Here is a 26,941-nt window from a genome sequence, read left to right as displayed (position 1 = left end):
CTCCAGTCACATTCATGACTCATGCATATGTTTCATTTGTTTAGTGTACCAACTTCTTTTAACACAGTTGAAACTGTAACCATATATAGAATCAAGGATAAGTCTCAATATTGTCACTCTACAGTTATGCCTAGACAATTGCTAGAGTCTAGATGCTAAACACTGTTAGCCATTTAAATTGACTATACTCTAAATTTTTTTCTCTCTGCCATTATGACAAAACATCCCAATTTTACCACCTTTCCAAAACCAGATGACACAAAATTGCTAACCATATAATTTTACCACTACTTGTGGGGAATACAACATTAAATATAAATGGTTGTCATAATTCCTTCTTCTTGAGACGTTGAAATGTCCTGTAAGAACCCTATAGAGTTTGAAAGATAGTGTCATGACATTTAGTTGGGATTGTTTTGTTATCGTTGAATGGAATTTGAGGTCAGGGACAGGAGGGGAAAATAAGTGCTTATTTAGAAAATATCATGGACTCCCATCTTTCCTTGTCTGCCAGAGGTAAACATCTGCTCTTCCCTGCAAGTCCTCAGATACACTAAAGAATGAAAGTAGCACCTACCATCTCATGGTGTGGGGTTGTAATCTGTACTATAGCAGTGGAGAAGACTGGGCAAGCAGTTTTCAGAAATACTGCATCTTTAAATTAAAAAGGACACCCTGCCACTAAAAATCTAGAAATGTTCTGGTTTCTTTTATTTCAGGTTTCTGCTAGACTGCTTCAAATAAACATTCACTGTAATTCTCCAGTTGAAATTATCTATATAGCTTAAATATTTCCATTCATTTCCCCAGGTTAGTGATACTTTTGTGAGAAATCCTTTGATGTCACAGGAACATTTTTCTCCTTCAAATGCAGTTGCTGCAGATTTTCAACAAGTATTAGGAAAGTATATGGTATGTAACCTCCAACTGTATTCTTAAACATTGTTAGTGTTACAGCTGACAAATCAGTTAGGAATTATGAGTTAAAGGCTGTAAAGATGAGTGAGAACTGAGAATTTCTATCTCTGTATAAATGATAAGTAATGATGTCCATGATATACTGTGTTTCCCAAAAAATAAGACCTAGCTGGACAATCAACTCTAATGCATCTTTTGGAGCAAAAATTAATATAAGTAAATTTATATTATATTAGACCCGGTCTTATTTTACTATAAGACCGGGTCTAATATAATATAATATAATATAATATAATATAATATAATATAATACCGGGTCTTATATTAATTTTTGCTCTAAAAGATGCATAGAGCTGAGTGTCCAGTTAGATCTTATTTTTGGGGAAACATAGTATTGATAAAGGAATAAAAAGCAAGCTAGAGAAAATAGGTATGGTACACTATTATTTATTTACCATTCTTACATGCAATCGTTTAAGAAAGGGAATAAATACAAATATATGTATTTGTTTACTTACAGAAAGGGGAAAAAAAAGGTGGAGGTGCAAGACAAAGATAAATCAAAAACATTCCAATGGTTGCCTATGTAGGGATGAGGGAACAGGAATAGAAACTAGACCTTTCTGAATGAAATTTGTTTTAGAAGTTTGACTTGGGAACCATGTATATATCTTACATAATTTTAAAATACTATCAAACTAAATATTTAAAACATACTCCCTGCTAAGTGAAATAAGACAGTCACAGAAGAACAAATATTGTGCACTTCCACTTATATGAGATACCTAGAGTAGTCAAACATATAGAAACAGAAAGTAGAATAGTGGTTGACAGAGTCTGGTGGAAAGGGAAGAAGAGGAGTTGTTTAATGGATAGAGAATTTCAGTTTGGGGAGATGAAAAAAGTTCTGGAGATGAATGGTGGTGATAGTTGCACAATAATTTGAATAGACTTAATGCCACTGAAATATACAGTTAAAAACTGTTAAAATTTTAAATTTTATGTTATGTATATTTTACCATAATAATTTTTTTTTATTTTAAAAATTAATCCCTAAAACTCAAAGAAAAAAAAACAAACAAAGAACCCAACTGTATATTGAGTTGATGATGGCTTAAAAGACAGTGAAAATTTATTTCAAATGACTTTAAGACACAACAATTTGATTGTATATTCCTAGTGAGATTATACCCTAATGAAAAAAGGACTAAAAATAAATAATACATTATTTATTTTCAAGTGTCACATTGTTAGTAACAACATTGGTGTTGCTATTCTGAAATTGATGTATATAGATATAGATATATAGGTACATTACCTGAATAATCCAGTTAATGTTATTAGGAATCAAGATTTTCAGCAAGAGGAGTTACAAATATAAAGTCAAAGAATTAAGTAAAACTTTATAACCTAAATTTTAGTTGAAAATTAAATACTGAGAAATATGTAATTGAAAATATATCATGGTATATTTCTCTTAAAAAAAAAAAAAAAAAAGTATTTCCTAGCCTACTCACTAAAAAACCCAAAATGGCCAATCCGGCAGCAGCATGGCTCTCGGTATGTAGATTATAGTTTCTAAATAGTAATTTTATACTAAAAGGAACCTCATGCCAGATATGGGGAAGAAAACACATAAGTCAGAAACATTTTGTCATACCAGAACCAAGAAGCTATCTAGGTTTAATGTGAAAAGACTTTAGGAGCCAACTTGAAGAGGCTGCCACTGGCCAATGATGGAATAATTTGAACATCAAAAAGAATAATAACTGCAGTGGATTGTAACACATCATATATGTTAAATTCTGTGAGTTCTTAGATACTGCAAAAGGGGCGGGGGGGAATCACTCCCAAGTCAACTGTGGAAGATACTAAGCCTCCACCTCATCACTCTGAAAACCAATAAATAAAAGGGTGAAGCATTTATTGTATCTTTCCTATATGAACTGTACCTCAAAGGAACCAAATAGTTGACTTGGGAAAAGATTTTTTTTCATCTTTATAGAAGTATTCCAGCTAATAAATGAAGAAGAGGTGATAAAATATCCTTAATGAAAAATTGAAATAATGGTTCTATGCAGTCATCATCAGTGATGGATAAAAAATGAGGTGAAAAGCTGATGCAGGACTTCATAATGGATGAAACAGGCTCAAAACACCTAAACCCACTAATTATTCCTACGGTCACAATAAAGAGGCAATCAGCCAGCAGTTAATGTGTTTCCTGATGTCACCAAATGAGTAGTCTACAGCACACCTCTGACGTATGCTGCCAAAGATATCAAACCTGATTATGACTGAGCCTTTAGATGTAACTACCATCAATGACCACATTAAATGACACTACAGCAATGCAATCAGCAAAATCTAGAATATGAGAGTCTATAAGACAAATGACCCAATTTCTTCCACAAATAAATTGCAAAGGGTGGGGGGGAAGTTTAGGAGAACCCATAGACTGAAAGAAACTTAAGACCCATATCACTATGTGGACACAAAATGTAATATGTAGACTTTGGATCCTGGTTCAACAAAACAACTATAAGAAAAAGCTATGATTTGTTTTTGATAAGTTTATATATAAACTGGATATTTGATTATATTAAGGAATTTTTTTAGATGTGATAGTGATGTGATTATGTTTTGAAGAAAAATGTATCTTTTAGAGCAGGGGTGTCCAAACTGTGGCCCACAGGCCAACTGTGGCCTGCAATCCATTGTTGATTGTCCCGCAGCAAATTCCAAAAATATATTTAGTTTACTTAAATAAACCAGGTGAGGCAATACGTACTTCACCTCAAGTGAGTGGCCCGGCTGTTTGTGTATTTTACTGCTTATGGCCCTTGGTCAAAAACGTTGAAAAAAGTTTGGACACCCCTGTTTTAGAGATATAAACTGAAGCCTTTACAGACTAAAATAATAGAATGTTTTTTATTTGCTTTAAAATAATACATTTGAGAAAGAAGTAATTGGTAGTACCATAGATGAAACAAGATTGGCCGTGTGTTGATAATTTCTGAAACTAGGTGATGGGTATATAGGGGTTCATTTTGCTATTCACTCTGCTTTTGTATGTATTTGAGCTTTTCTATAATAAAATAGTTTACCTGTATTAGTTTTCTATTTATGTGTGACAAATTACAAAACAGCACACATTTATTATTTCACAGTTCTGTGGCTTAGGAATCGAGGCATGGCTTAACTATATTCTCTTCTCAGTGTGCCAGCCAGGCCTGTTCTCATGTGGAAGCTCTGGGGAAGAATCTGCTTCCAGGCTCATTCAGGTTGTTGCAGAATTCATTTCCTAGGAGCTCTTTTAACTACTTCCAGTGTGGTGCTGCTGGATTAGGATCAATTTTTGCTCAAATAAACACTTAAAATTAAAAATGTATTTTTTTTTTCTCTGATGCAGTTTTTTTGCTGGCTTTTAACTGGAGGACACTTTCAGGTCCTAGATACTGGTATCAGTTCCTTGCCACCCAAGGTGGGCATCCTTAGCACAGCTGCTTGCTTCTTCAAGGCCAGCAAATGAATCTCTCTCACTGTAATCCACTAAATATTATATAATGTGACATAATCATGGGCGAGGCATTCCGTCACCTTTACTTCTGTTCTGTTAGTTAGAAGCAAATCATACTTAAGAGGAGGGGACTTTATAAGGATGTGACTCCCTGGGGGTCACCATAGGGTATGTCTACCACAATGCCTGACAAAATAACTAAGAATAGATGCATTTATATTACATTCATACATATTCTTATAAGAATTCAGTATGTTCAAGACAACCAAAATATATTAACATAGCTCCCTGCAAACTAGTTACTATATGAAAATATGTACATTTTAAGCAGTTAACACATCTGACATCAAAGAAATTTCTGCTTAACATTTAAAAGCTAACCTGGTAATTTTTAAATCTGTAGACAATGTTATATAAGTTGTTGAATTTCTTATACTGTAATTAAGAAAATGCACAGCACACAAAAAAGTAGTTTTGACAGATTTAAATATATATGTACATACCAAATGCCATTGAATGGACTATGAACATATTATCTTAAGAAAACTTAAACAATTTTCTTAAATTAAAAAAGACAAAGTATTTTAAAAAGGAGAGAAACAGAGAAAGGATCAAAAAGAAAAAGATTAACCATTCTTCTTAACTTGATTACACCTGCAAAGACTTTATTTCCAAATACGTCATTAGGGAATTGCAAATTAAAGCAATAATGAGATAGTAGTGGTACCTATTAGATACCACTATCTATTAGATACCACCTATTAGAATGGCCAAAGTTCAAAATACTGACAGCACCAAAGGCTGACAAAGCTGTGGAACAATAGGAACTCTTATTCACTGCTGGTGGGAATGCAAAATGGTACAGCCACTTTGGAAGACTGTTTGGCAGTTTCTAACAAAACTAAACACAGTCTCACCATACAATCCAGCAATCACATTCCTCGGCATTTACCCAAAGGGGCTGAAAACTTGTCCACACAGAAACCTGCATACAGATGTTGTAGCAGCTTTATTCATAATTGCCAAAACTTGGAAGCAGCCAAGATGTCTTTTCATAGGTGAATGGATAAACTGTGGTATATCCAAACAATGGACTATTATTCAGCACTAAAGAAATGAGCTACCAAGTAATGAAAAGACATGGAGGAACCTCAAATGCATATTACTAAGTGAAAGACGCCAATCTGAAAAGGCTACATACTGTATTATTCCAACTACGAGATTGGACAATTAAGTTCACGAACTTGTTGCACCGAGTTCACTAACCATTTTTGATATCAAAGGAATTATTCATTATGAATTTGTACCAACTGGACAGTTAACTAAGTTTACTATTTGGAAGTGCTGAAAAGGTTGCATAAAAAAGTTAGACAAAAAAGACCTAAACTTTTCACCAACAATTCATGGCTCTTGCATCATGACAATGCACCAGCTCACACAGCACTGTCTGTGAGGGAGTTTTTAGCCAGTAAACAAATAACTGTATTGGAACACCCTCCATGCTCCCCTGATCTGGCCCCCACTGACTTCTTTCTTTACCCAAAGATAAAGGAAATATTGAAAGGAAGACATTTTGATGACATGCAGGACATCAAGAGTAGTATGACAGCTCTGATGGCCATTCCAGAAAAAGAGTTCCACAAATTGAAGGGTGGACTAGGTATTGGCGTCTGTGCATAGCTTCCTAAAGGGAGTACTTCAAAGGTGTCCATAGTGACATTCAGCAATGAGGTATGTAGTACTTTTTCAGGATGGGTTCGTGAACTTAATTGTCATACGTCATATATGACATTCTGGAAAAGGTAAAACTGTGGAGACAGTAAAAAGACCAGAGCTTAGGAAGAGGTGGAGCACAGAGGATGTTAAGGGCAGTGAAACTGTTCTGCCCGATACTATAATATAATGGTGGATACATGTCATTATGTATTTGTCCAAACCCATAGAATGTGCAACACCAACAGTGAACCCTAATGTAAACTGTGGATTCTGGGTGATGATGATGCATCAACAGGGTCACACATTGTGATAAATGTACCACTGTAGTGTGGGATGGTGACAGTGAGGGAGGCTGTGTGGGGGGGGGGGGGCAGTGAGGGGCACGTGGGAACTCTGTACTTGCAATTCCCACTCAGTTTTACTGTGAACCTAGCACTGCTCCTTTAAAAAAATTCAGAAAAATAAACAATCTAAATTAAAAAACAAACACCCCACTGCTGATTGAATACATTGATATATCCCTCTCCCACGGACCCCCCTTTTGTTTGCAAGATTAAGGTAGGGCAAGTTGAGGCTTAGTCGATTCCATGTGCTGAACTACAAGTGAGATATTGTCTTTGGACACTTTCATTCTAATTTGTATAATAGAGTTCATTTATAGACAATAAAATTTGTATTATATTTCACTTCCATATAGATGAAATACAATAAAATTCAAGATAACAGCTCGATGTCCACACTGGGGAGTCAAGTAGCTGATGTAAAAAATGTTATGACCCAAAATATTGATAAACTATTGGAAAGTGAAGAAAGACTGAATATCTTCCCTGACAGAACAGATGATCTCCAAACAACTGTAAGTGATCCACACCTGTCCTGAGATCCAAACAGTAATCTACGCCATAGGATTAATGCCCTTGAGACAAATGGCAAAAAGCAAAAACATACCATGGACACTGTGAGAGAATCCTATGTGACCACATTATGGCTTTACAAAAAAAATTATTGGAATACAGCTAAAATAATAAAAGAATAATTATGAAACAATCCAAATTTTAAAAAAACATTAAAGTAGGAGGTGATTATTTGCCTAACAGAGGGGTTTCTTACTTTAAGAAACAGGTTAGTGAATAAATAAATTGCAAGGAGAAAAAAAGAGGGAACTTACCAAAAAATGGACTTAGAAGGTGTAGCAATTGCAATGCGTGGTCCTTATCTGGATTTTGATTCAAACTATAAAAATGAAAATTTACAACTTTATAAGACAATTAGATATTTGAACTCTGGCTGGATAGTAGATGACATAAAGAAATACTAACTTTTTAAGTGTGATAATGGTATTGTAGTTATGTTTTTAAGAGTCATTACTTATTAGAGATACACACTAAAATAAGTATGAATCAAATTATATAACATCTGATATTTGCCTCAGAATAGGTCAGGAAATGGGGAGAAGGATAGGTATAAATGAAACAAAATTGGCCATAAATTGATAATTGTTAAAACTGGATTTTGAATATGTAAGGGTTCATTATACCATTCTGTCACGTTTTGTATGTGTTCAAAATTCTCTATTAGAAAATAGTTTTAAAGCAATCACTAAGGATTGGAAAGTTCCCTTGGAGCATTTTAAATTTTATTTTTACAGATCTTGTCTAGAAACACAACCACAATGTAAAGCAAAGTATACACATAATTTTTACTCACCAAGTTCTATTGATTCTACCTCCTAAATCATTTTTGTTCTAAGCCTCATTTTATCACTTTTGAAAACAATTCATTAAGGGATTAAGAAGTAAAATTTGGTAGTTAGAAAATAGTCATGGGGATGTAAAGTACAGCATAGGGAATATAGTAAATAATATGGTAATAACTATGTATGGTGTCAAGTGGGTAGTAAATTTCCAGGGGTTGTCACTTTGTAAGGTATATAAATGTCTAACCACTATGCTGTACACCTGAAATTAATATAATATTGACTGTCAACTGTATTTGAAAAATTAAAACAACAAGAAAAACTTATTAAGGTATTATTTACAAATAATAATATTTAGCCACTTTAACTGTGGAGTTTGGAGTTTGATGAATTGTGTTAATTGTATACGATTGTGTAACCACAATCAAATTATAAAATAGCTCTTTTAACCTAAAATCTTCATGCTCTTTGCAGTTGACTCTTCCCCCACCCCTAACCCAGGCCAATCACTAATTTGCTTTGTCACTGTAGTATTACCTTTTCTAGAACTTAATATAAATAGCATCATATAATACATAGTCTTCTGTGTTTGACTTCTTTCACTTAGTATAGATTTTGTTATTAATTCATTTTGTTGTGTGTGTGTCAATATTTTATTCCTTTTCACTGCTGAGTAGTATTCCACAGAATGGCTGAATCTCTTTTCAATCCACTTTTTACCCATCCCAGTGCTACTCAGTGTCACACCAAGGTCTATCTCTCTTGTCTAACTAACTGTGGTAATCCCCGGATTTAATTGTTCTCCCTATTTTTAGTTCTACTCCACTCCAGTCGTCCTCCACACTGACACTAGAATATTTTTTTTAATGTAAGTATGAGCATTATCTATTGACTTCTTAAAGCCTCAGTGATGTACCTTTGTCCATACAGGGTAGAGTCCATCCTCCTTAACATAAAGAGCTTTCTTCTGACTGTGTATCACCAATCATATCACCCAGAGGTCAGTCTTGCAGTTTACAAATCTCAAAAAATACCAAACTACTTGTAGCTCCCCAAAATATATGTTACATGATGTCACACCTTTACACATATAGTTCTCTCTCTTTATCCTTACCCTGGAAGAATATTGTTCTCTCATCCACCAAAACCCAACTCAAGGGTCTTCTACTCATTACATTGTCCAGGCTGTGTTTATCACTCTCTCATCTTTGCCATCCCTGTGCACCTTTTACAGTATTTATTGATTCATTCAACAAATATCTGTGGAGGGGCTACTGTCTGCCAGGCTCCACATTCAACACCAAGAATATAATGATGAATTTAACAGCCACAACTCCAGCCAACAAGCACTCAATGTTAGCTAAATTAAATACTATTTAGTTAAACAAAACACTCTATTTTTATAGCAGGAAAAAGATAAGATCGCATCAGTTTATATAATCTACAAAGAAAAATTAATAAACCATTATCTAGGATTGCAGTTGTACTATATGAGAGGTACAATACAAGAGTTCAGATAATACTGTCGAAGCCATTGAGATTCATTCCATATTCATTAATAAACATTTGTTGGTGCCTATTATGTACAAGATATGCTGGTTATTTTTAGAAATGAAAGAATGAAATAAGATACTTACCACAGTTTAATCTACTGCAGGAGACAGATTTGTATAAATATAACTGCAATATAAAGTACATGTTAAGTGTCCTAATAGATGGATAAAGCATAACAGCCAAACAGTGGAGAACTGATAGTATCTATATTCTTACAAAGCATTTTCAAATTGCAGTCATAAAATTCCACAATCAATATTACCTCATTCTGTTATATTAGAAAGCATGTATGATATTTAAATACTGTGTGTCTCAGAGGCCATAGTTACGAATCCTGAGAAAATTAAACTATTTTAATGAAATATTTATTGCAAGCATATGAAAAAGTTTGAAAAATAATATGTCTAATATCTTTGGAATCATCAGCCTACCTAATCTGGTCTTAATATTTTACCACATTTTTGGCCTTTGTTTTTTAAAGAAACAAAATTATTATAAATATAATTAAAGTCCCCTGTGCACCTTTCCCAAGCCCATTCCACTCCCTCACCAGAAGAGCCACTATTGTGAATTTGATATGAATCATCTGTATGCAATTTTTATTCCTCTGCTATGTATGTATAGCTGCATATGTATCTATATTATTGGTTTGCATTTTTAACTTTATGACATAATTAATGTACATATCCTTATACAACCTGAGTTTTTAATTCAACATGTTTTTGAAATGTATTCATTTTGATACACTGAGCTGCTCTAATTTATCAATTTAACTTCTGACAGTATATCATTACTATTTTTAAAAATGCAATGTAATTATTCTTTCTCCTTTTAATAAACAGTAATGTAGGTCAGTAGTGCACTGAACACCCTTGCACATGTCTCTTGGTACACTTTTTTTTGAGGGATTAAGAACAATTGTTTATTCTTTGCTTTACATTTTTATGTATTTTCTGCTTCCTTCCCCATCGTCCCCCCCCCCCCCAAGAGCAGGCACTAAATTTATAAGCAGAAAATCAGTAAAATTGTTTCCATTTTGAAAGGAAAACTCCACAGGTTTTTTTTTTTTTAATTTACTGGGGTGACAGTTGTTAGTAAAATTACATAGGTTTCAAGTGTACAATTCTGTAATACATTATCTATATATCATATTGTGTGTTCACCACCCAGAGTCAGTTCTCCTTCCATCACCATATATTTGACTCCATTTACCCTCATCTACCACCCCCCTTCCCCCTTCCCCTCTGGTAACCACTAAGCTTGGTCTGTGTTTATGAGTTTTTGTTTCTTTATTTTTTTGTCTTGTTCCTTTGTTGCTTTCAGTTTTATATCCTACATATCAGTGAAATCATATAGTTCTTTACTTTTTCTGTGATTATTTCGCTTAGCATAATAATCTCAAGATCCATCCACGTTGTCACAAATGACACCATTTCATCTTTTCTTATGGCAGAACAGTATTCCATTGTGTATATATACCACATCTTCTTTATCCACTCATCTATCGAAGGACACTTTGGTTGTTTCCATGTCTTGGCCACTGTAAATAAAGCAGCAATGAACATCAGAGCACATATATCTTTACGGATAAATGTTTTCAAATGTTTTACGTATACCCAGGAGAGGGATTGTGGGGTCATATGGTAATTCTTTTTGGTACACTTTTGCAAAAATGTTTCTAAGACAGTGGTCTATAGAATTTTTTGATCATGCATATTTATTCATAAAATATTCTTGAGAATGCATTTAAATATATATAAATTCTATATATTCTATAATAATGTTATATATTATTAAACATACAGAAAAATAGAACTTAAAAGAATGAGATAAAGATGAAATAAAATATTAAACAATTTGTTTTAGGAAAATTAAAACTTTCTCTCTGATTAAGAAAAATATTAATAGTGTATTTTAACGATAATGTGATTAAAAGTCAAATGTGATTATATATCACTATAAATATGGTAGATAGAGTACTCAAACTAGAAGCCTCTGTCAGAGATATAGCCTCTGTCGTTTTCTTGTTATGTTTGCTCTATTAGTATGATTTTTAAGGCAAATGTCTACTTTTTAGTTTAATTAAAACTAAATATTACCCATAAATTCATTTACCTAGATTACTGCAGGAATTGCAACACACTACAAGTAAATGAATAAAGGAATATACAGTGGTCAGCTCTTCATGTCTCTGCCCCCCAAACACCTTAACTTTCATAACATACCATCTCACATACACACCTCTCAGTGCCTCTCCATGTGTTAAACATTAATACATTTTCGATCCCTTCTTACTTTTTAGATTAACATAGATTATATGTGTGTGTGTGTGTATAATTATTTTAGTCTGTCCTCTGCCTATGGTTAATTTTCTCATTCCTAGCCACTCTTTACTTTTTAATCAAGATTTTCTCTTTGGTCTTTTCAAAGGACCAGATTTTGGTTTATTTATAATTCCATTTACAATTTAGTTGATTTCTAATCTCTTTGGTTCTAGTCATTTCCAAGTGCCTGTAGCCACATATAAAGTTCTTTTCTAGACGTATTTCTTTGCTTCCTTGCCCTCATTCCTCCCTCTTAATTTAAAGGCACTACCTTGAGCCATTAGATTTGGATAGGAAGCTTATACCCCTAATCTGATGTCTACTGCAGGGCAGAATCTTTTCTTTTTAATTGAGGTAAAATTCATATAACATAAAATTAACATTATGAAGTATACAATTCAGTGGCATGTAGTACATTCACAATGTTGTATAGCCATAACCTCTATCTAGTTCCAAAACATGTTCGTCACCCTAAAAAGAAACCTCGTACCCGTTAAGCATTTACTCCCCAGCCCCTGGCGACCACTAATCTACTTTCTGTCTCTATGGATTTACTTATTCTGGATATTTCATATAAATGGAGTTATACAATCTGCGATCTTTTGTGTCTGGCTTCTTTCCCTTAGCACAATGTTGAGGTTCATCCATGTTGTAACAAGTATCAGTCCTTCATTCCTCTTTATGGCTGAATAACATTCCATTGTACGGATAGACCACAATTTGTTTATCCACTCATCAGTTGATGGACATTTGGGTTTTTCTGCCTTTTGGCTCCTTGAATAATGCTGCTATGAATGTTCTTACACATCTTTTTTTTTGAATACTTGTTTTCAATTGTTTTGTGTATATACATAGGAATAGAATTGCTGGATCATATTCAAGGTTTAATCGTTTTGAGTTACTTCCAAACTATTTTCCACAGCAGTTGGACTCTTTACATTCCCTCCAGTAATGTAAGAGGACTCTAATTTCTCCACATCCTCTCCAACACTTATTTTCCATTTTTAAAAATTGTAGCCATCTTACTGGGTATGACGTATCGCATTTTGATTTGCATTTCCTTAAGGACTAATGATGTTGAGCATGTTGTCATGTGCTTATTAGCCATTTGTATATCTTCTTTGGAGAAAGGCTATTCAGGTCCTTGGCTCACTTTTTACTGGTTTTGGGGTTTTTTGTTATTGAGGAAGGACAGAATCTTAATGGGCATTTGTCATTTAAAGACCTTTTCAATCTTATTTCCTCTTGTTTGGCCAAAAAAGCCATCAATTTTCTAATCTTTCAGTGTTCTACATTTCTGTATCCTCTCTGTTCCTTTTCGTTTCTTCTTGCAAACCAATCAATTGTTGCCTGGCTAAATGCAGCCAGGAACAAAAACTCCACTACTACCATTCTATTTCCAACCTTTTCTTCTAAAGTGACAGGGTTCAATAGGTGCTTTGTCTGCTTTCCAAGGTATCACAGGTGATAGTTTTAGCAAATATTTTACTCTCCAGAGCATCGGTTTTTATCTTTCCAACCTTTAATGTTTCTTCACTGCCTACCACTTGATGTTTAAGCCAATGCCACATGTTTAGAGTTTTGTAGTAACAATATCTCATCCTACTATCAATTTCAATATTAGAGAAACACTAGCTGTAACAACATACCTCAAGTTTTCAGTGTTTTAAATTCAATAGAGGTTTATTTCTCGGTTGTATAACAGTCTAAGGCAGGTTTTTCCATGGGCAGACTTCCATATGGTAACCCAGGAACCCAAGCTTTTTCCATTTTGTGACTCTGCCATTGCCTTGGGTCTCAGAGTCTTTCAGTTTCAGGTGGCAGTTGGTTAAACAGGGAATGGAGGAAACACATTTACTTATAGCCAGTTCAGCCCCAAAGTGACACCCATCACTTCTACTCACAATCCGTTGGTAAGAATTAGTCTTATAGCTTTGTATAAGTACAAGGGGTAGAGAGGGGCATATATGAGATGGGTGAAGGGCCTGAAAAATGTGGTCTGTGATTGGATAGTCTCTTGCTAGCAATAACTCCACATTATGGAAGGGGAACTGAAGTCTTCACTTTATCACATCTGCACTAAAGGAAATTCTAAAGGAAGTATATCAGGTAGATTGAAAATGATCTCAGATGAAAATTTTGAGTTTCAGCAAGAAATGAAGAGCAAAGAAAGTGGTGTCAGTGTTGGTAGCACTAAATGAATATTGACTACAGTATAGACCGTGAGAAGTAGTAGGATTGTGGTTATATTTTGAAGATGAAATTGGAATTGCTAACAAATTGGATGTGTGGTAAGAGAATCAAGGAAGACTCCAAAGCTCCGAGCCGTTAACAGGAAGGGAGTTCCATATAGTTCCATCACTTCACTCTCTTCCTGTGAGCCCACGGCTTCGCCTCCTGTCCCTATGAGCACTGAAATCCTAAGCCCTGGGCAACAGAGGCCAGCATCATCTCCCTCCCAAATCCAGAGGAGCTGCACCATGCACCATCAGGGCAACTTCTCCCTGCTTTCCAAAGTTCCTGCACCTGGCCTTGGTCTTACTTTCTTCCAAGTTCAACTATGCATTTAAACATTTGGTTCTTATATTTTGTCTAACATTTCTGATTAATAATAGTGCCAGGATTATGGGGTTACATAATCCACCATATCGCCAGACCTATTACTTTTTTATTAGATTATATGTGTGTTTCTTATGGGACAAGCAGCAACATCTATAGTAAATCCCAGAAAATTACAGCAAAACAAACAAACAAAAATTTTTTTAACTTATTTCACTTTACTGCCTTACCTTCCAACAAATCCCATTTTTATGTATACATTGTATTTTCATGAATATATGGAGAAAAAATGACTTCCTCTTTGAAGCCAGTTGAGTAGAAGCAGCTCAATAAAGGATAAAATTTGAAGTATTTTACAGTTTTTCACACATTATATTCACACAGCACATAATCATTCTCACTAAACCCTCTATTTTTGTCTAGCTAAATTAGTTTTCTCCCTGTCTTTTCCCTTGGTCTTTTCGTAAAAGACTCTACTGAATATTCTTAAAAAGCAGATTTGTTTTTTAACTAAAAGTAGGCCAATAAGGTTTCTGTCAGCCTGTGTACAGATAAGTATGGGTCATGGATTCTAACTTGGCAGATTAAACATATACATTTATCTTGATATCCTCTCAAAATGCCAATAAAATGATATGTAAAACAATAGAGATTTTAATGTACAAACCACTAGGATAAAAAAACAAGAGAAAAGACAACATGTAAGAAATGTCAACAATATTGGAAGCTAGAAAACAGGTTATCAGTAATTATTAGTCCAAATAGAGCAATAAAAGCTTGAAACATAAGCTTGTAAGCAGAAGACATTAAAATGCAAACTGATCCAGGCCATAGGACCTTGGGAAGGATCAGAAATTGGAGACATATGGTACATCAAAAAGAAGACATGCAGTATAGGTCTAGAAAGAAGAGACTAGGTATAAAATCTTTAAAAGGAACGTGTTACCTGTTGCCACTTCCCTACTTTTCACAGCCACATTGCTTCCTCTCCTTATCACTGACAAAGGATAATAAATTTTATTATCTAAAGACAATAGACCAGAGATGTTTTTAACTTAGACACCAGGTGCAGACTAACCATCATATTAAAATCAGATAGACTAAGTGAAAATCTGCATCCTGAATATGGTGACCACTCCGCAACCTCTCTCCCAGTCAGCTTTACCCAGGCAGGAAATTAGGGGATTTCTGTCTAGGAAAACTGACTAGATCAAAGGGAGAAGACCTACAGCTACTGACCTGCCTACAGATATTGAGGCATTCCCCCAATGAAATGGTCAGGTCCATACCACAGTATCCTACAGAGAAGCCCACCAAACGACAGGCCCCACTCACTATACAGTTTCCAATCATCATTTTAGTAAATCAACAACACATCATGAGATATTTGAGGAAAATCTCTATAATTAAAAATATATATTTAAAGAAACAGGGAAAATGGAACTCAGACAAAATAGATAATGCAAAAGCAAAAGAAAGTGTTTTAAAAAAAACCTCTTTCTTGAGAGAAAGAGTATTAGATAATACATCTCTGAAACAAGAACAGAAAGCTATATAAAAGCTTATTCATAGAAAAAAGATCTTTTGAAAATTAAAACAATAGTAAAAATTTTTAAGTTAACAGAATTATTGTAACATAAAATTGAAATATTCCTTCAGAAAGTAGAGCAAAAACAGAGAGCAAGAAGACAAGAGAATCAGTCTAAGATATCCAACATATGAATAACAGGAGTTTCAAGAAAAGAAATTGAAGGAATCAGAGGGAAGAAAATCAGAGTAATACAAGAAAAATTCCTAGAACTAAATAACATGACTTTCCAGATTCAATGAACAAAAACAAGGACCACAGCAGGGCATGTAATCTTGAAATTATAGAATATTAAAAAGGAAGAGAAGATTCTAAAAGCTTTCAGAGAAAGAAGAAACCAAAGATTTGGCAATTAGAATAGCATCAAATTTCCCAATAGAAATATATGGGTATTAAAGAAAAATGGATGAATGCTTTCAAAATTTTGAGGGAAAATGATTTCCACTAGGTTTCTATACCCAATCAAATTGCCAACTCAACGTATGGGTAAAAAAATGATGTTTCTAGGCATATAGGTTCTTAGAAATTCAGAACTATACCTCCCACTCACCCTTTCTAAGGTAGTTTCTGGCAAATATTTTTCAATAGGAGGGAATAAATCAGGAAAGGGAAGGATGAAATTGAGAAAACAGAAGGCCCAACACAAGAGGAGGGCATATCCAGGATATTGGTGAACAAAGACCCAAGATTAAAGCATATACCATGTTTCCCCGAAAATAAGACCTAGCTGGACAATCAGCTCTAATGCGTCTTTTGGAGCAAAAATTAATATAAGAACCGGTCTTATTTTACTATTTTACTATAAGACCGGGTCTTATAGAATATATAATAAATATAAGGCTGGGTCTTATATTAAGTTTTGCTCCAAAAGACGCACTAGAGCTGGTTGTCCGGCTAGGTCTTATTTTCAGGGAAATGGTAAATAAACCTAGATCTCAACCAAACCAGGCTGGAGTGGTTCAAAAGGCTCTGTGATGAACTTCTTCAAGATAAAACAAGTGGATCCAACACGGGAGCAATCAAAGGAAGGATATTTTTCAGCTCCTTTGTAGTTTGGGAATGGATTACTGGTTGGTAGAGTAAAAACTAACAATTGAAAAGATTTCATTTAACTCTCTACCTGTTAGTAGCTCTACAGAAACCAGGAAGTTATACATTAAAGTCAATGTAATCAAATATACTCCATGGTTCAGCAAATATTTACAATGTGTTAAACAAAAAGAGAGGATAGGAAAGAAAGGAAAGGTGTGTATTTAAAGAAGGGAGATTTGGGGATATGGTTAAGAGTTATACACTTCCTTCCATAGTTGGAAATAGAAAGCTCAAGAAATATATATGTATGCTTTCTAGTAATGCAGAAGAAAACAAACACCAGAGAAAAATAAAGAGCTAAATAAGGTACATTCAACCAGCATTTATTGAGCACCCATTATGTGTCAGGCACTGTTCTAGGTCAGGGATTCTCAACCTTGGCACATTTTGGATTGGGTAATTATTTGTTGGGTGGGTGGGGTGGAGGTAGCAGGACTGTCCTCTGCATTGTAGGATGTTCAACAGCATCTCTGGCTTCTACACATTAGATACCAGTAGCACCCCTTCCAGTCATGACAATCAAAATGTCTCCAGACATTGCCAAATGTCCCCAGAAGGACAAAATCGCCCTTAGTTGAGAACCACTGTTCCAGGCAATAGGAATAACACAACAAGCAAAACAGACAAGAGCTGAGAGTGATTACCTCTAAAAATAGGATCAGGGGTGGGAAGGAGTAGGGCAGGAGTATGCCGTTTTTACTCATAAGCCTTGTAGAATTCTGACTTTTCTAACTATATATGCGTATTACATTAATAAAAGAGAAAGAAAATAATCTAAGAATGTAAAGTCCGCTTATATCTTAATTAAATGTTTCTACACAAGGCAATATAGTCATGCAATTCTAGATTTAAATTCCAGCTCCACCACTTACCAGCTGTATAACCTGAAAACTTAAAACCTTTGAGCCTCATTTTCTTCAATGATGTAAAACAGGAATACTCACCCAAGAGTATTTTGAGTATTGTATATTATGATGCAAAAATACATATCATGTATGTCATATACCAGTAGTACCTGCATTTAAAGCATTCAATAAAATATAACATCCTGGAATGTTCACCTAGTCCACTAGCTTCCATGTGCCAGATCCTTGGGAATAACCAACAGCATCTTGGGTATATAAACCTGGGGCTCCCATAACTTGTACATTAGAATTGTGAGGCCATCTGAGTAGCATAATGGGACATATGCTATTTATAGCATTCACTGTAATTATGTACCGTGACTTTGCTCTTGGAAAGTCATTGTATATACTGAGAGTAAAAGAAACTTATCTGATGCACGAATAAACTGGTTGCAGTTTTACTTCTTACCCAAGTGGCAGACAGCAGAAGTCCATGTAAGCACCAAGCATTTTGTTTGTATCATGCCTATATGAGAAGCAGTTATATAGATTTAAAAAACAAAATGGAGTGGACCAAATGGAAACAACAAAGCTTTTCTCAGAACAAAAAAATAAAAAGAATTTTACAATTCTGTGTGGCCTTGTTTCATTTCTTCCCACTGCTCCTTGAGTTCTTTCAGTAATTTTGTGCATGTTAATAACAGTGAGCTGTTTTATTTAGGTTTGTAATGAAACTTTTTTGTATCATAAAGTACTTAACAAAATCCATCTCATTATTTACCAAAAATATTAATAACGGCATAATTTATTCTTATACAGTGGACTAGATGTACTATATTCATTATCTCAGTTAATCCTCACTATCTAGGCTACTATGTGACAGGTATCATTATCCCCATTTAATATATTTACTCATTAATTCAACAGATATTAATTGAACACCTGCCCTATATTGTGCACTGTTGTGAATATAACAGTGAATGAAACCGACAAAAATCCCTGCCTTCATAGAACTTACATTCTCAACAAAGAGTAAATAAGTAAAATTTACATAATGTTAGATAAGTACTTTGGAGAAAAATAATGTATTGAAGTGGAATAAGGCTTCTGGGATACAGATATGAGGGTTGCAAATTTAAATTGGGTTGTAACGGACAGTGGCATTTAAGAAAAATCATGAAGATGAGGAAACTGAGGCTCAAAGTGTTAGTAACTTGTTCAAGGTCACAAAGTTAATAAAGCTAGTAAAAGTGCAGCTGAACACAATAAGGAAGGCACCTGGAATCTTGGTGTATCCTTTTATAAAAGCTGTTCAGCTCTATTGAGACTTTTGGAGATTGGTCAAAGCCAAACGAAATCTGTTCTTTTAGAGAGCTCTAATAAGTATTGGAGTGTGCCGATTAACCCAGAAATGAAAACATTAAATCTGTGTTTATTTTTATTTCAGGCCAAAGACTCCAAAAAAACAAGAAAGAGTCTTAGAAGGATATGGTGGAAACGTTTCAAAAAGATTATACTCATCTCTGTGGCACTTCTCCTTTCAATCATCATCATTCTTCTAAGTATAAATGTAATACCAACCTGACCACATGGAGTTTTGTTATGTGTACCACACACTAAATGTTACTTAACCGTTAACTATTACATAGAAAAAGATGATAGCATTGAATGGCATTGATTAAATCCCAATTGTCTTACTCCTTCCTTACTCAGAAATGGTCTTGACCTTGAAATTTCCTTAGAAATATAAGAACCTGAACATGAGTACAGTCCAGAGATACACATTCACCTCTTCTTCTTCCATTTGAAATGAAAATCCAAACCATTGTGTTTTATATTAGGCATTTCCTTGAGTAAAGATTAAAAAATTGGGAAGCTGTATCATTTCTCTATCACAGATCCTGTCTTCCTGTCTTGCCACCCTAACAGCCTTTTTTTTAGTGATACACTTCATCCATTAACTTCAAATCACTAAGATTTCTAATAACCAAAGCATGCAGCTTTACTTAGCAGTTTGTAACAAGGTTTCATGAGTTGTTTCATGTATGGGAATTTGAGGTCTAAAGTTGGTTTTAAAAATCATTTAATCCATGGGGAAAAATAAGATTAGAACAGTGATTCCTTCCTGCTAGATAACTCATTTTAATTCTGATAATGATCAAATACCAGTATTTTAAATAGGCACCAAGTCCTCTAGTACAGTATCACCTTGCCATTCACAAAAAATTTTTTAAAGGATTTTAAATCAGAAACTTTGGAGTTTCTGTAATCTATACTCAGAAAAAAATACACGTATTATGGAATATTCTATTGAATATTTACTTTGATTCAATGTACTAAGTGCTTTGGGGGAATGGGTGTCATTTAATTAATTATACAATGACATGAAGAGGTAAAAACTACTAAGTTAGCATAATGCTAAGTGCTATGAAAATGTTAGTTCATATTATCTGTACTTTGCAGACCAGAAAAAGGCAAAATTAAATGACATGTCCAAGATCATGCAGCTAGGAAGATGAGATTTTGACTGATTCAAGTAGTGACTGTGGTATATGACCGTGAAGCCCGTATTTAAATCAGAGTATATTATCTGACCCCTTCATTATGGGCCAGACGGGACACTTCAGTACCATTTGGCTTTTTCCCAGGTTGGTAGATTGTTTCTGGGAGGTAGAGACAGGAATTAAAGGAGTACTGTGAGAAGAGGTATTGTCATGTATTTTGCTGCCATTATTTTTGAAGCTCTATACAATTTGCCTAACATTTCTACAATTTATAATTATGTATAAAACAATGTATGTGTATTCTGGTTGCCAGTGAATACTGGCAAATTTATTGCTAGACGACATGAAACGTAAAAATACCTAATTTAGCCCCCAATTTTACATATTAAGATGCCAAGACCCAGAAGCCTAAAAATGAGTAATGTGCCTTGCAAGCTCCTCTCCACTTGCATGTTTAAAGCACAGGAATCGCCCAGCTTCCAGGCAGCAAGTCCATGTGTAATGCGTTTTCCTAGATAGTCTTAGGAGTTTTCAGGATGACTTGCATTTTTATGAACTGTTGAAAGCTACCAGGAAGAAGTAAAAACAAAAACAAAACACTCCTTTAGTAAAGGGTGTTTCCCAGTTGTGCTACACCTGTCAGAACATAACTGAGTAGAAAGATACAAGTATTAAGGCAACCTTAGATTTTTCATTCATTTATGCTTTCAAATGTAGAGCTCCAACTCCTCCAAAACAGTTGTAAAACATTAGGATTTATTCTAAATTACCACATTAATAGAATAACCGGTTTGCGAAATTCATGGCCATATATAGAAGTATACAAAATGGTCCTAATTCCTAAGGGAAGTTTACATTCCAGTTGAGGAGGCAAGACAAATAAAAATCCTAAGCGTGTTAAAACATTTAGTTCAGTGTGCACCGATAGGGAATAAATTCAGGAAAGATAACGATCACCACCAGCTCTGGTCACTGAGGAAGATTTCATGGGTTTTAAGTCGGATGGGCATTGGATCTTATTAGAAATCCAATTTATCTCAATAGGTAAAGGCAGTCAACAGTAACAAAAGTTATTGAGCACTTATTATGTGCTAGTATCTGTTTAAATACTTTAAAGTTTCTTATTTAATCCTCACAATAACTGTGAGATAGGTACTATCAGGTTGGTGCAAAAGTAATTGCAGTTTTGCCATTACTTTTTACCTTTTAAACAATTACTTTTGCACCAACCTATTAGAAGTTTCCATTTTACAGATGCGAAAACTGAAGGCAAGCACAAGTTGTCACTTGCCTGAGTCCACTGGGCTAGTAAGAGGAGATCAACAAATGAAGACACTGCTTGCTGTGGGGGTGCAGAAGGTAGAGCAGGCCTTCGGAGTTCAATCACACTATCATTCTTTCATTCAGATGGCCTCCAGCAGAGCTCAGCCTTGGTTCTCTTCATTTCCCCACTTGCATATCATGCAAACACTCAAATTTTAAATCCCAAAACTGTATGTTCTTCCTCCTTTCCCCACAAAACTGCTCATTTGGCCTTAATTCCTCTATCAAGGTAATCACAACTATTCCGGAATCTAGAACTCTCTTAGCCTCATCTTCCCAAATGTACTCGCCAAAATCACAGGGCTCCAGAAGGTTCACCACCAGAGAAGCCCAGGAGTTACAGAAAGCAGGGAGTCCCTGCAGGTGCCCAGGCAAACTTCGGAAAGGGCACTCATCGCTTCATGGTGGACCAGTTACTCCCGCCTCGCCACACCCCACTCTTCATGTTCACTGCCCAGCATATACAGGCGTTAACATTTGGTACTTTCTCATATGCATGATTTCCGTCCTTATTTCCTCAAGTCATTGCAATAAATAGGAAGCTCTGGCTTTCAACCCTCAGCATCACCTAGGGATCGATTGTACTAGGTTTGGGCTCCACCCCTGAAGATTGTGCTTAAGGCTGGGATGGGGCCTCAAAGTGTCTGTAACCCCATGATGAAGTTGAAAACTAACCTCAAAGCACTTTTCACATGACTATCATTCAATGTTCATAGCCAAGGGAGATATTTTACAGTTGGAAAAACTGATGCCTGGAAAAGTTAAATTTTATCTGCCCATTACAGGGCAAATGATAGCTGGACCTCAGAACTACTTATTTGCAATAATTTATTCCATTGAATATATTAAACTAGAATTTTTTTAAAAATCTGCTAAATAGAATGTCCCACACATTTTAATAAATCTGAAAAGGACTATTTTTAACTCGTTTCAAAAGTTCGTATTCTCATTATAAAATCTTGGCAGAACCTAGAATAACAAAACTCACTGTTTAATTCCATCCTGATTTTTAGAAAAGGAAAATCACGAGCTGGTTACAGACCCTTCATTTATGGAGGAGCAGACCCGCTCAGCACACCATGACCTGCCACAATGGCAACCTCTCTCTTGGTAGGCCAGCCCTATGAGTGACTCATATTCCTTCAAGTTCTCAGGGGACACAAATGTAGGAAGTAGAATAGTGACACAATACTGTTAGGCTTACAGAGAAAGCCTAAGTACCTTGGTTAATGCTATTACTATTACACACATTTGATTCCATTTGCCATTTTCTGAAAAATTTACAAAAGTACATGGATAGCAAATGCCCATCAGCACTTTTAGTGGTCTCACTACATTTTACAGCAAACCCAGTAGATGCCAAAGACTGAACATCCCCATATACAATCTTCCTACTCTGACTATCCTTCCTCATGAACATTTTGGGGAAAACTGGAAAATTACCCTTTATTCTTCTATCAAATTTAGTGACTCTTCAACTTGTAATACTATTTGACCAATTATGCATACGCTATCTTTCAAAAGAACCCATCATTTAATAAGATTTTTATTTTAAACATGATTAATAGTTGCCTTACCTTTTCAACTAAGAAAACAAGACCTGTTATTCAAGGTATTCATCCAAGTGGGGAAAGCTTAAAATAAAAAATAAAAAATTAAAAAAAAAAAAAGACAGTGCAAAAAATGCATGAGTGCTGTAAGAGTTTAATTGTGAGACAAAAGCACTACATTATAATTTGAACATAAGTAATCTTTCAGAAAAGAAAATTTAGTGCAAATTAAAATCCCATTAAAGCCCACTATAAACTTCATATGAAGACTCTAGAAGTAGGCTTCTAGAACTGGAAACACTTGGTTCCAACAGAATTTGCTTGGGGAAAATGTCTTGAAAATGTTAAATGATACAGAGAACATCATGTTAGTTTAAAATCAAGTCAACCAGGTACTTAAAAAAGACATGCTGATAGGTCTTAATACATAAAACTAATTGATTAGTAGCATGCTTTATATATATATCGATTGCAGAAGCAATTTACAACAAATTTCTGAGCATTTCGAAGTTTTTATTGCCTTAACCAATCTCTTAACTACACTGTAATTTATAATCAAAGAGCCATCTTTCAATTTTTATTTTTAAAAAGGGTTCCACTTCATCAGTCTGAGATTGGCAAGTATTTTCTAAAAATGTGATTAAGCCCTGTGTAATCCAAGGCCATCCATACAAAAAAAGGGGAGGGGCAATTATATATTCCTTCTAAAGTATTTATTCAAAGCATAGCTTCCAAGACATGTTAAATGTCACATGTACTGGCATTAACAGACCTCTTAAGTTTCTCCCAGTATTTTAGAGAAAAGCCAGGAAAGTAACCTTGCTTTCAAATTCTAAAGTGTGAACAGAATATAGCCTGTCCAATTACAAAATAAAAGTGTATACCAACTACCCTTGAAGTAAACGATCTTCCCAAGTGGCTTAGATGTGTCTCAAAATAGAATCCAATAACCTGTTATCACTGTTTATCGACTTATAATAGCACCTCTCCTAATGCTCATCTGTACTTTCTTTGAAGACTTGAAACAGTTCCTCCTATGACAACTAAAATAAGCGACTTGGACTGCTGTAACAAGGAATACCTTGCTCTTACTTAGGATCTAATTCCTATAAGGCATTTCACCCTTCTTAAGTAGTACAGTAATTTTTAAGGTCCTTTTTTCATGCCCTTATAGTACCCTTCTGTCCCCCAAAGTTACCTTTTACAGGGCTTACTGCACAAAATTAACAGTAGTTACCCACTGACGTATTCCTAAATTACACAGTCCTTTGGATCCCAGGACCTGAGGCTGCCGGAATTACATATCCTTGAGAATCTAAAAGGTAGTAAGGACAACAAGGCAATAATTTAACGAGCCCAACTCAAGACAACTGCGAAAGTCAATTTCAATCAGTTGCTGATGACCAATTCATACTGGAATGGATGAGTGAGATCAGTGACAAACCAAAGGGAGCAATATGCAGGCAATAGGGGGAGTGTACTGCCTGTAGAGAATTAAAACATAATAAAACCAACTCATTATGTTTTCAGCCTATCGCCACCCCCACCGTGTCCCTTTCCCCACTTGGTATACTTGCTCACTGTCATCTTGTACACTCTTTACAATGCTGTCTTTTGTGATTTTTCCTTTCAAGCTAGACAGAGTCCATGATTAAAATGCTTGAGAGGTCTAAGTTTTATGAAACATGCACCTTTGTCTTTAGCAGAACAAGAAAAACAGTCCTTACTGAAACAATGTTTATAACTCGAACCATCTTAAAGCCACAGACCTTAAAACTTTAATGCAGCTAAAACCACTTGGGAGTGTCAAATACAGAATCCCAGAAAACACCCCCAACAACTGATTTACTAAATGATTCTGATGTAAATGGTCTACAGTCCTCTTTGAAATGCAAACTAGATTATAACCAACACTTCCCCATTTTTCCAGATTATAAGCAACTGACAGCAATTAAACCATTCAAGCATTCAATTTGCACAACTCAATATTCATCTTGCTAGAATCATTTTTTTTACCCATGGAATTTTCAGGGTAGACTCCTAAACTAAGTATGACCAGTAGTGAAGAAACGATAAAGTATGCAACCTTGTCAAAAGCAGGTAATAAAATTCATTTTATGAATAGCTTGGGATCATCCTTAAATATTAACACACTCATAAACTGTACTATTGAAGTCCTCCCAAAGAAATTTACTGAGATGTCAGTGTGTTTATTATGCATGGATCTAGATTTTGACACTTGCTTAATATGACCCCAAACCAAATAAACTCATTATACATTTCAGGACCAACACATACATTGTGGTGGACAGTGGGCTCCTGGTTTTCTAAATTCCCAATAGCTCAAGGCTCTAAGCCTAAACTACTTTTTAAAGTACAAGATACCTTTAAAAACCTTTTCCAAGCAGTAAAACAATAAAAGCACAGACTAAAGTACAGAACACAAAGGCCGAATTACATCCTAACATTATTAGTGAGACTACCTTTCAAAATTATCTCAGCATGAATGGCATCTGGACAGGTATTCCACACTTTATTCTAATACTTGTGACCAACAAAGAACAATGAAGCAATTACCACTCCCGTGTGAAGTTAAGGTAACAAGATTTGGACTCTTACACATGTTAAATGTTAAGAAATAAATAAAAGGAAACCCAGAACCCCAGGAAGAGATTAACTCACCTGACAGCAGGCATCTAGTAAATCAAAAGGTATCAAAATTTGAATTAGGACAGCAGACCTAGAAAATTCATACATTACTTGAAAAGAAGGACTAGTAGCTCTAACAAGGGTACAAAACTGACGGGAGAATTGAAATCAGTTACCTAACACTGTCCATGAATAAGCAGGGATTGATTCTATAATAAACTAGTGAACTACTTATGAACTTTGTTGGCCAAATTCTTAAGAGTACTGAGCTACCTGTATTTTAATTTACCTGTCTGTTTTTGTTCCCTAAATCTTCCATCACCAACCACACACAAATAATCAAGGCTGCTAAAAATAGACCGTATCACTTATAGACCCTTCTGAAATCCTGCTAAAACTCAGTATTTTAAAGAGGGGGGACAACATAAAAAACCATAAAAGACAAAGAAGAGACAACAGCCAATTTTGAAAGCTGCAGTTTGTGGACAAAAGGGAATTGACTAGGCAAACAAAACTGAACGTTGCCTGTAGTGGATATCCGTGCTTGTACCACAGAACACCCCTTGCCCCTAAGGCTTGCTAGCAATTCACAGCCCAGGCACCTTCAGAAATGGAAGACTAGAACAGGATTGGTCGGTTTGACAAGCAGGTAAGCCCCCCACCCCGGACGTCTGTATCATTGGACAACTGAACTCCTCCATCCCAAAACTAGAGATTATCTCCAGTAAGATAGGGTGATCTTGGGTTCACAGGCATATAGTGATGAAAATAATAGTACTTGTTCTTTCCCCACTGGGATACCAGAATACTGGCAGCCAGGTTTTTTTGCCCTTTAGGCAGCAGAGCAGAAAGACTTCTCTGGTGAACCTGACCAACTCCACGGGTTTTAAACAAATGTATTCAAGGGTTCCTCAAAATGACACAGCCAGATCACCCAATAGTGAACCCCATGGTTGACAAGCTCCCACCTCCCAACCTAATTCACAACATCCAATTAGCTTTTAAAATACTCCACTCCTAAATGTGAGCCAAGGACCACCTAACATTTGAGGAAAATCTCTATGAAAAGGAGAGGCCAAAAACACAAAAGCAAAGCATCTTGG

The 26,941-nt window shown here is 35.2% G+C and overlaps 1 protein-coding gene across 1 annotated transcript in view; it reads left to right on the top strand.

Moving 5' to 3' along the window:
• LOC109447228 (uncharacterized) overlaps nucleotides 1-19,687 on the top strand; it is a 28,221-nt gene extending 8,534 nt beyond the window's left edge. The window contains exons 4-6 of the mRNA XM_019731364.2: nucleotides 811-912; nucleotides 6,852-7,010; nucleotides 19,260-19,687. Coding sequence (XP_019586923.2) covers nucleotides 811-912; nucleotides 6,852-7,010; nucleotides 19,260-19,397 — 399 coding nt within the window. The 3' untranslated portion in view covers nucleotides 19,398-19,687. The remainder of the gene's footprint in view (nucleotides 1-810; nucleotides 913-6,851; nucleotides 7,011-19,259) is intronic.
• The last annotated feature ends 7,254 nt before the right edge of the window (nucleotides 19,688-26,941 follow it).

The sequence above is a fragment of the Rhinolophus sinicus genome, linkage group LG02, assembly GCF_036562045.2.
Source record: "Rhinolophus sinicus isolate RSC01 linkage group LG02, ASM3656204v1, whole genome shotgun sequence".
In the NCBI taxonomy this organism is placed as follows: Eukaryota; Metazoa; Chordata; class Mammalia; order Chiroptera; family Rhinolophidae; genus Rhinolophus; species Rhinolophus sinicus.
The sequence above is the reverse complement of the archived record's forward strand: the minus strand, read 5'-3'. Positions and strand labels throughout refer to the sequence as shown.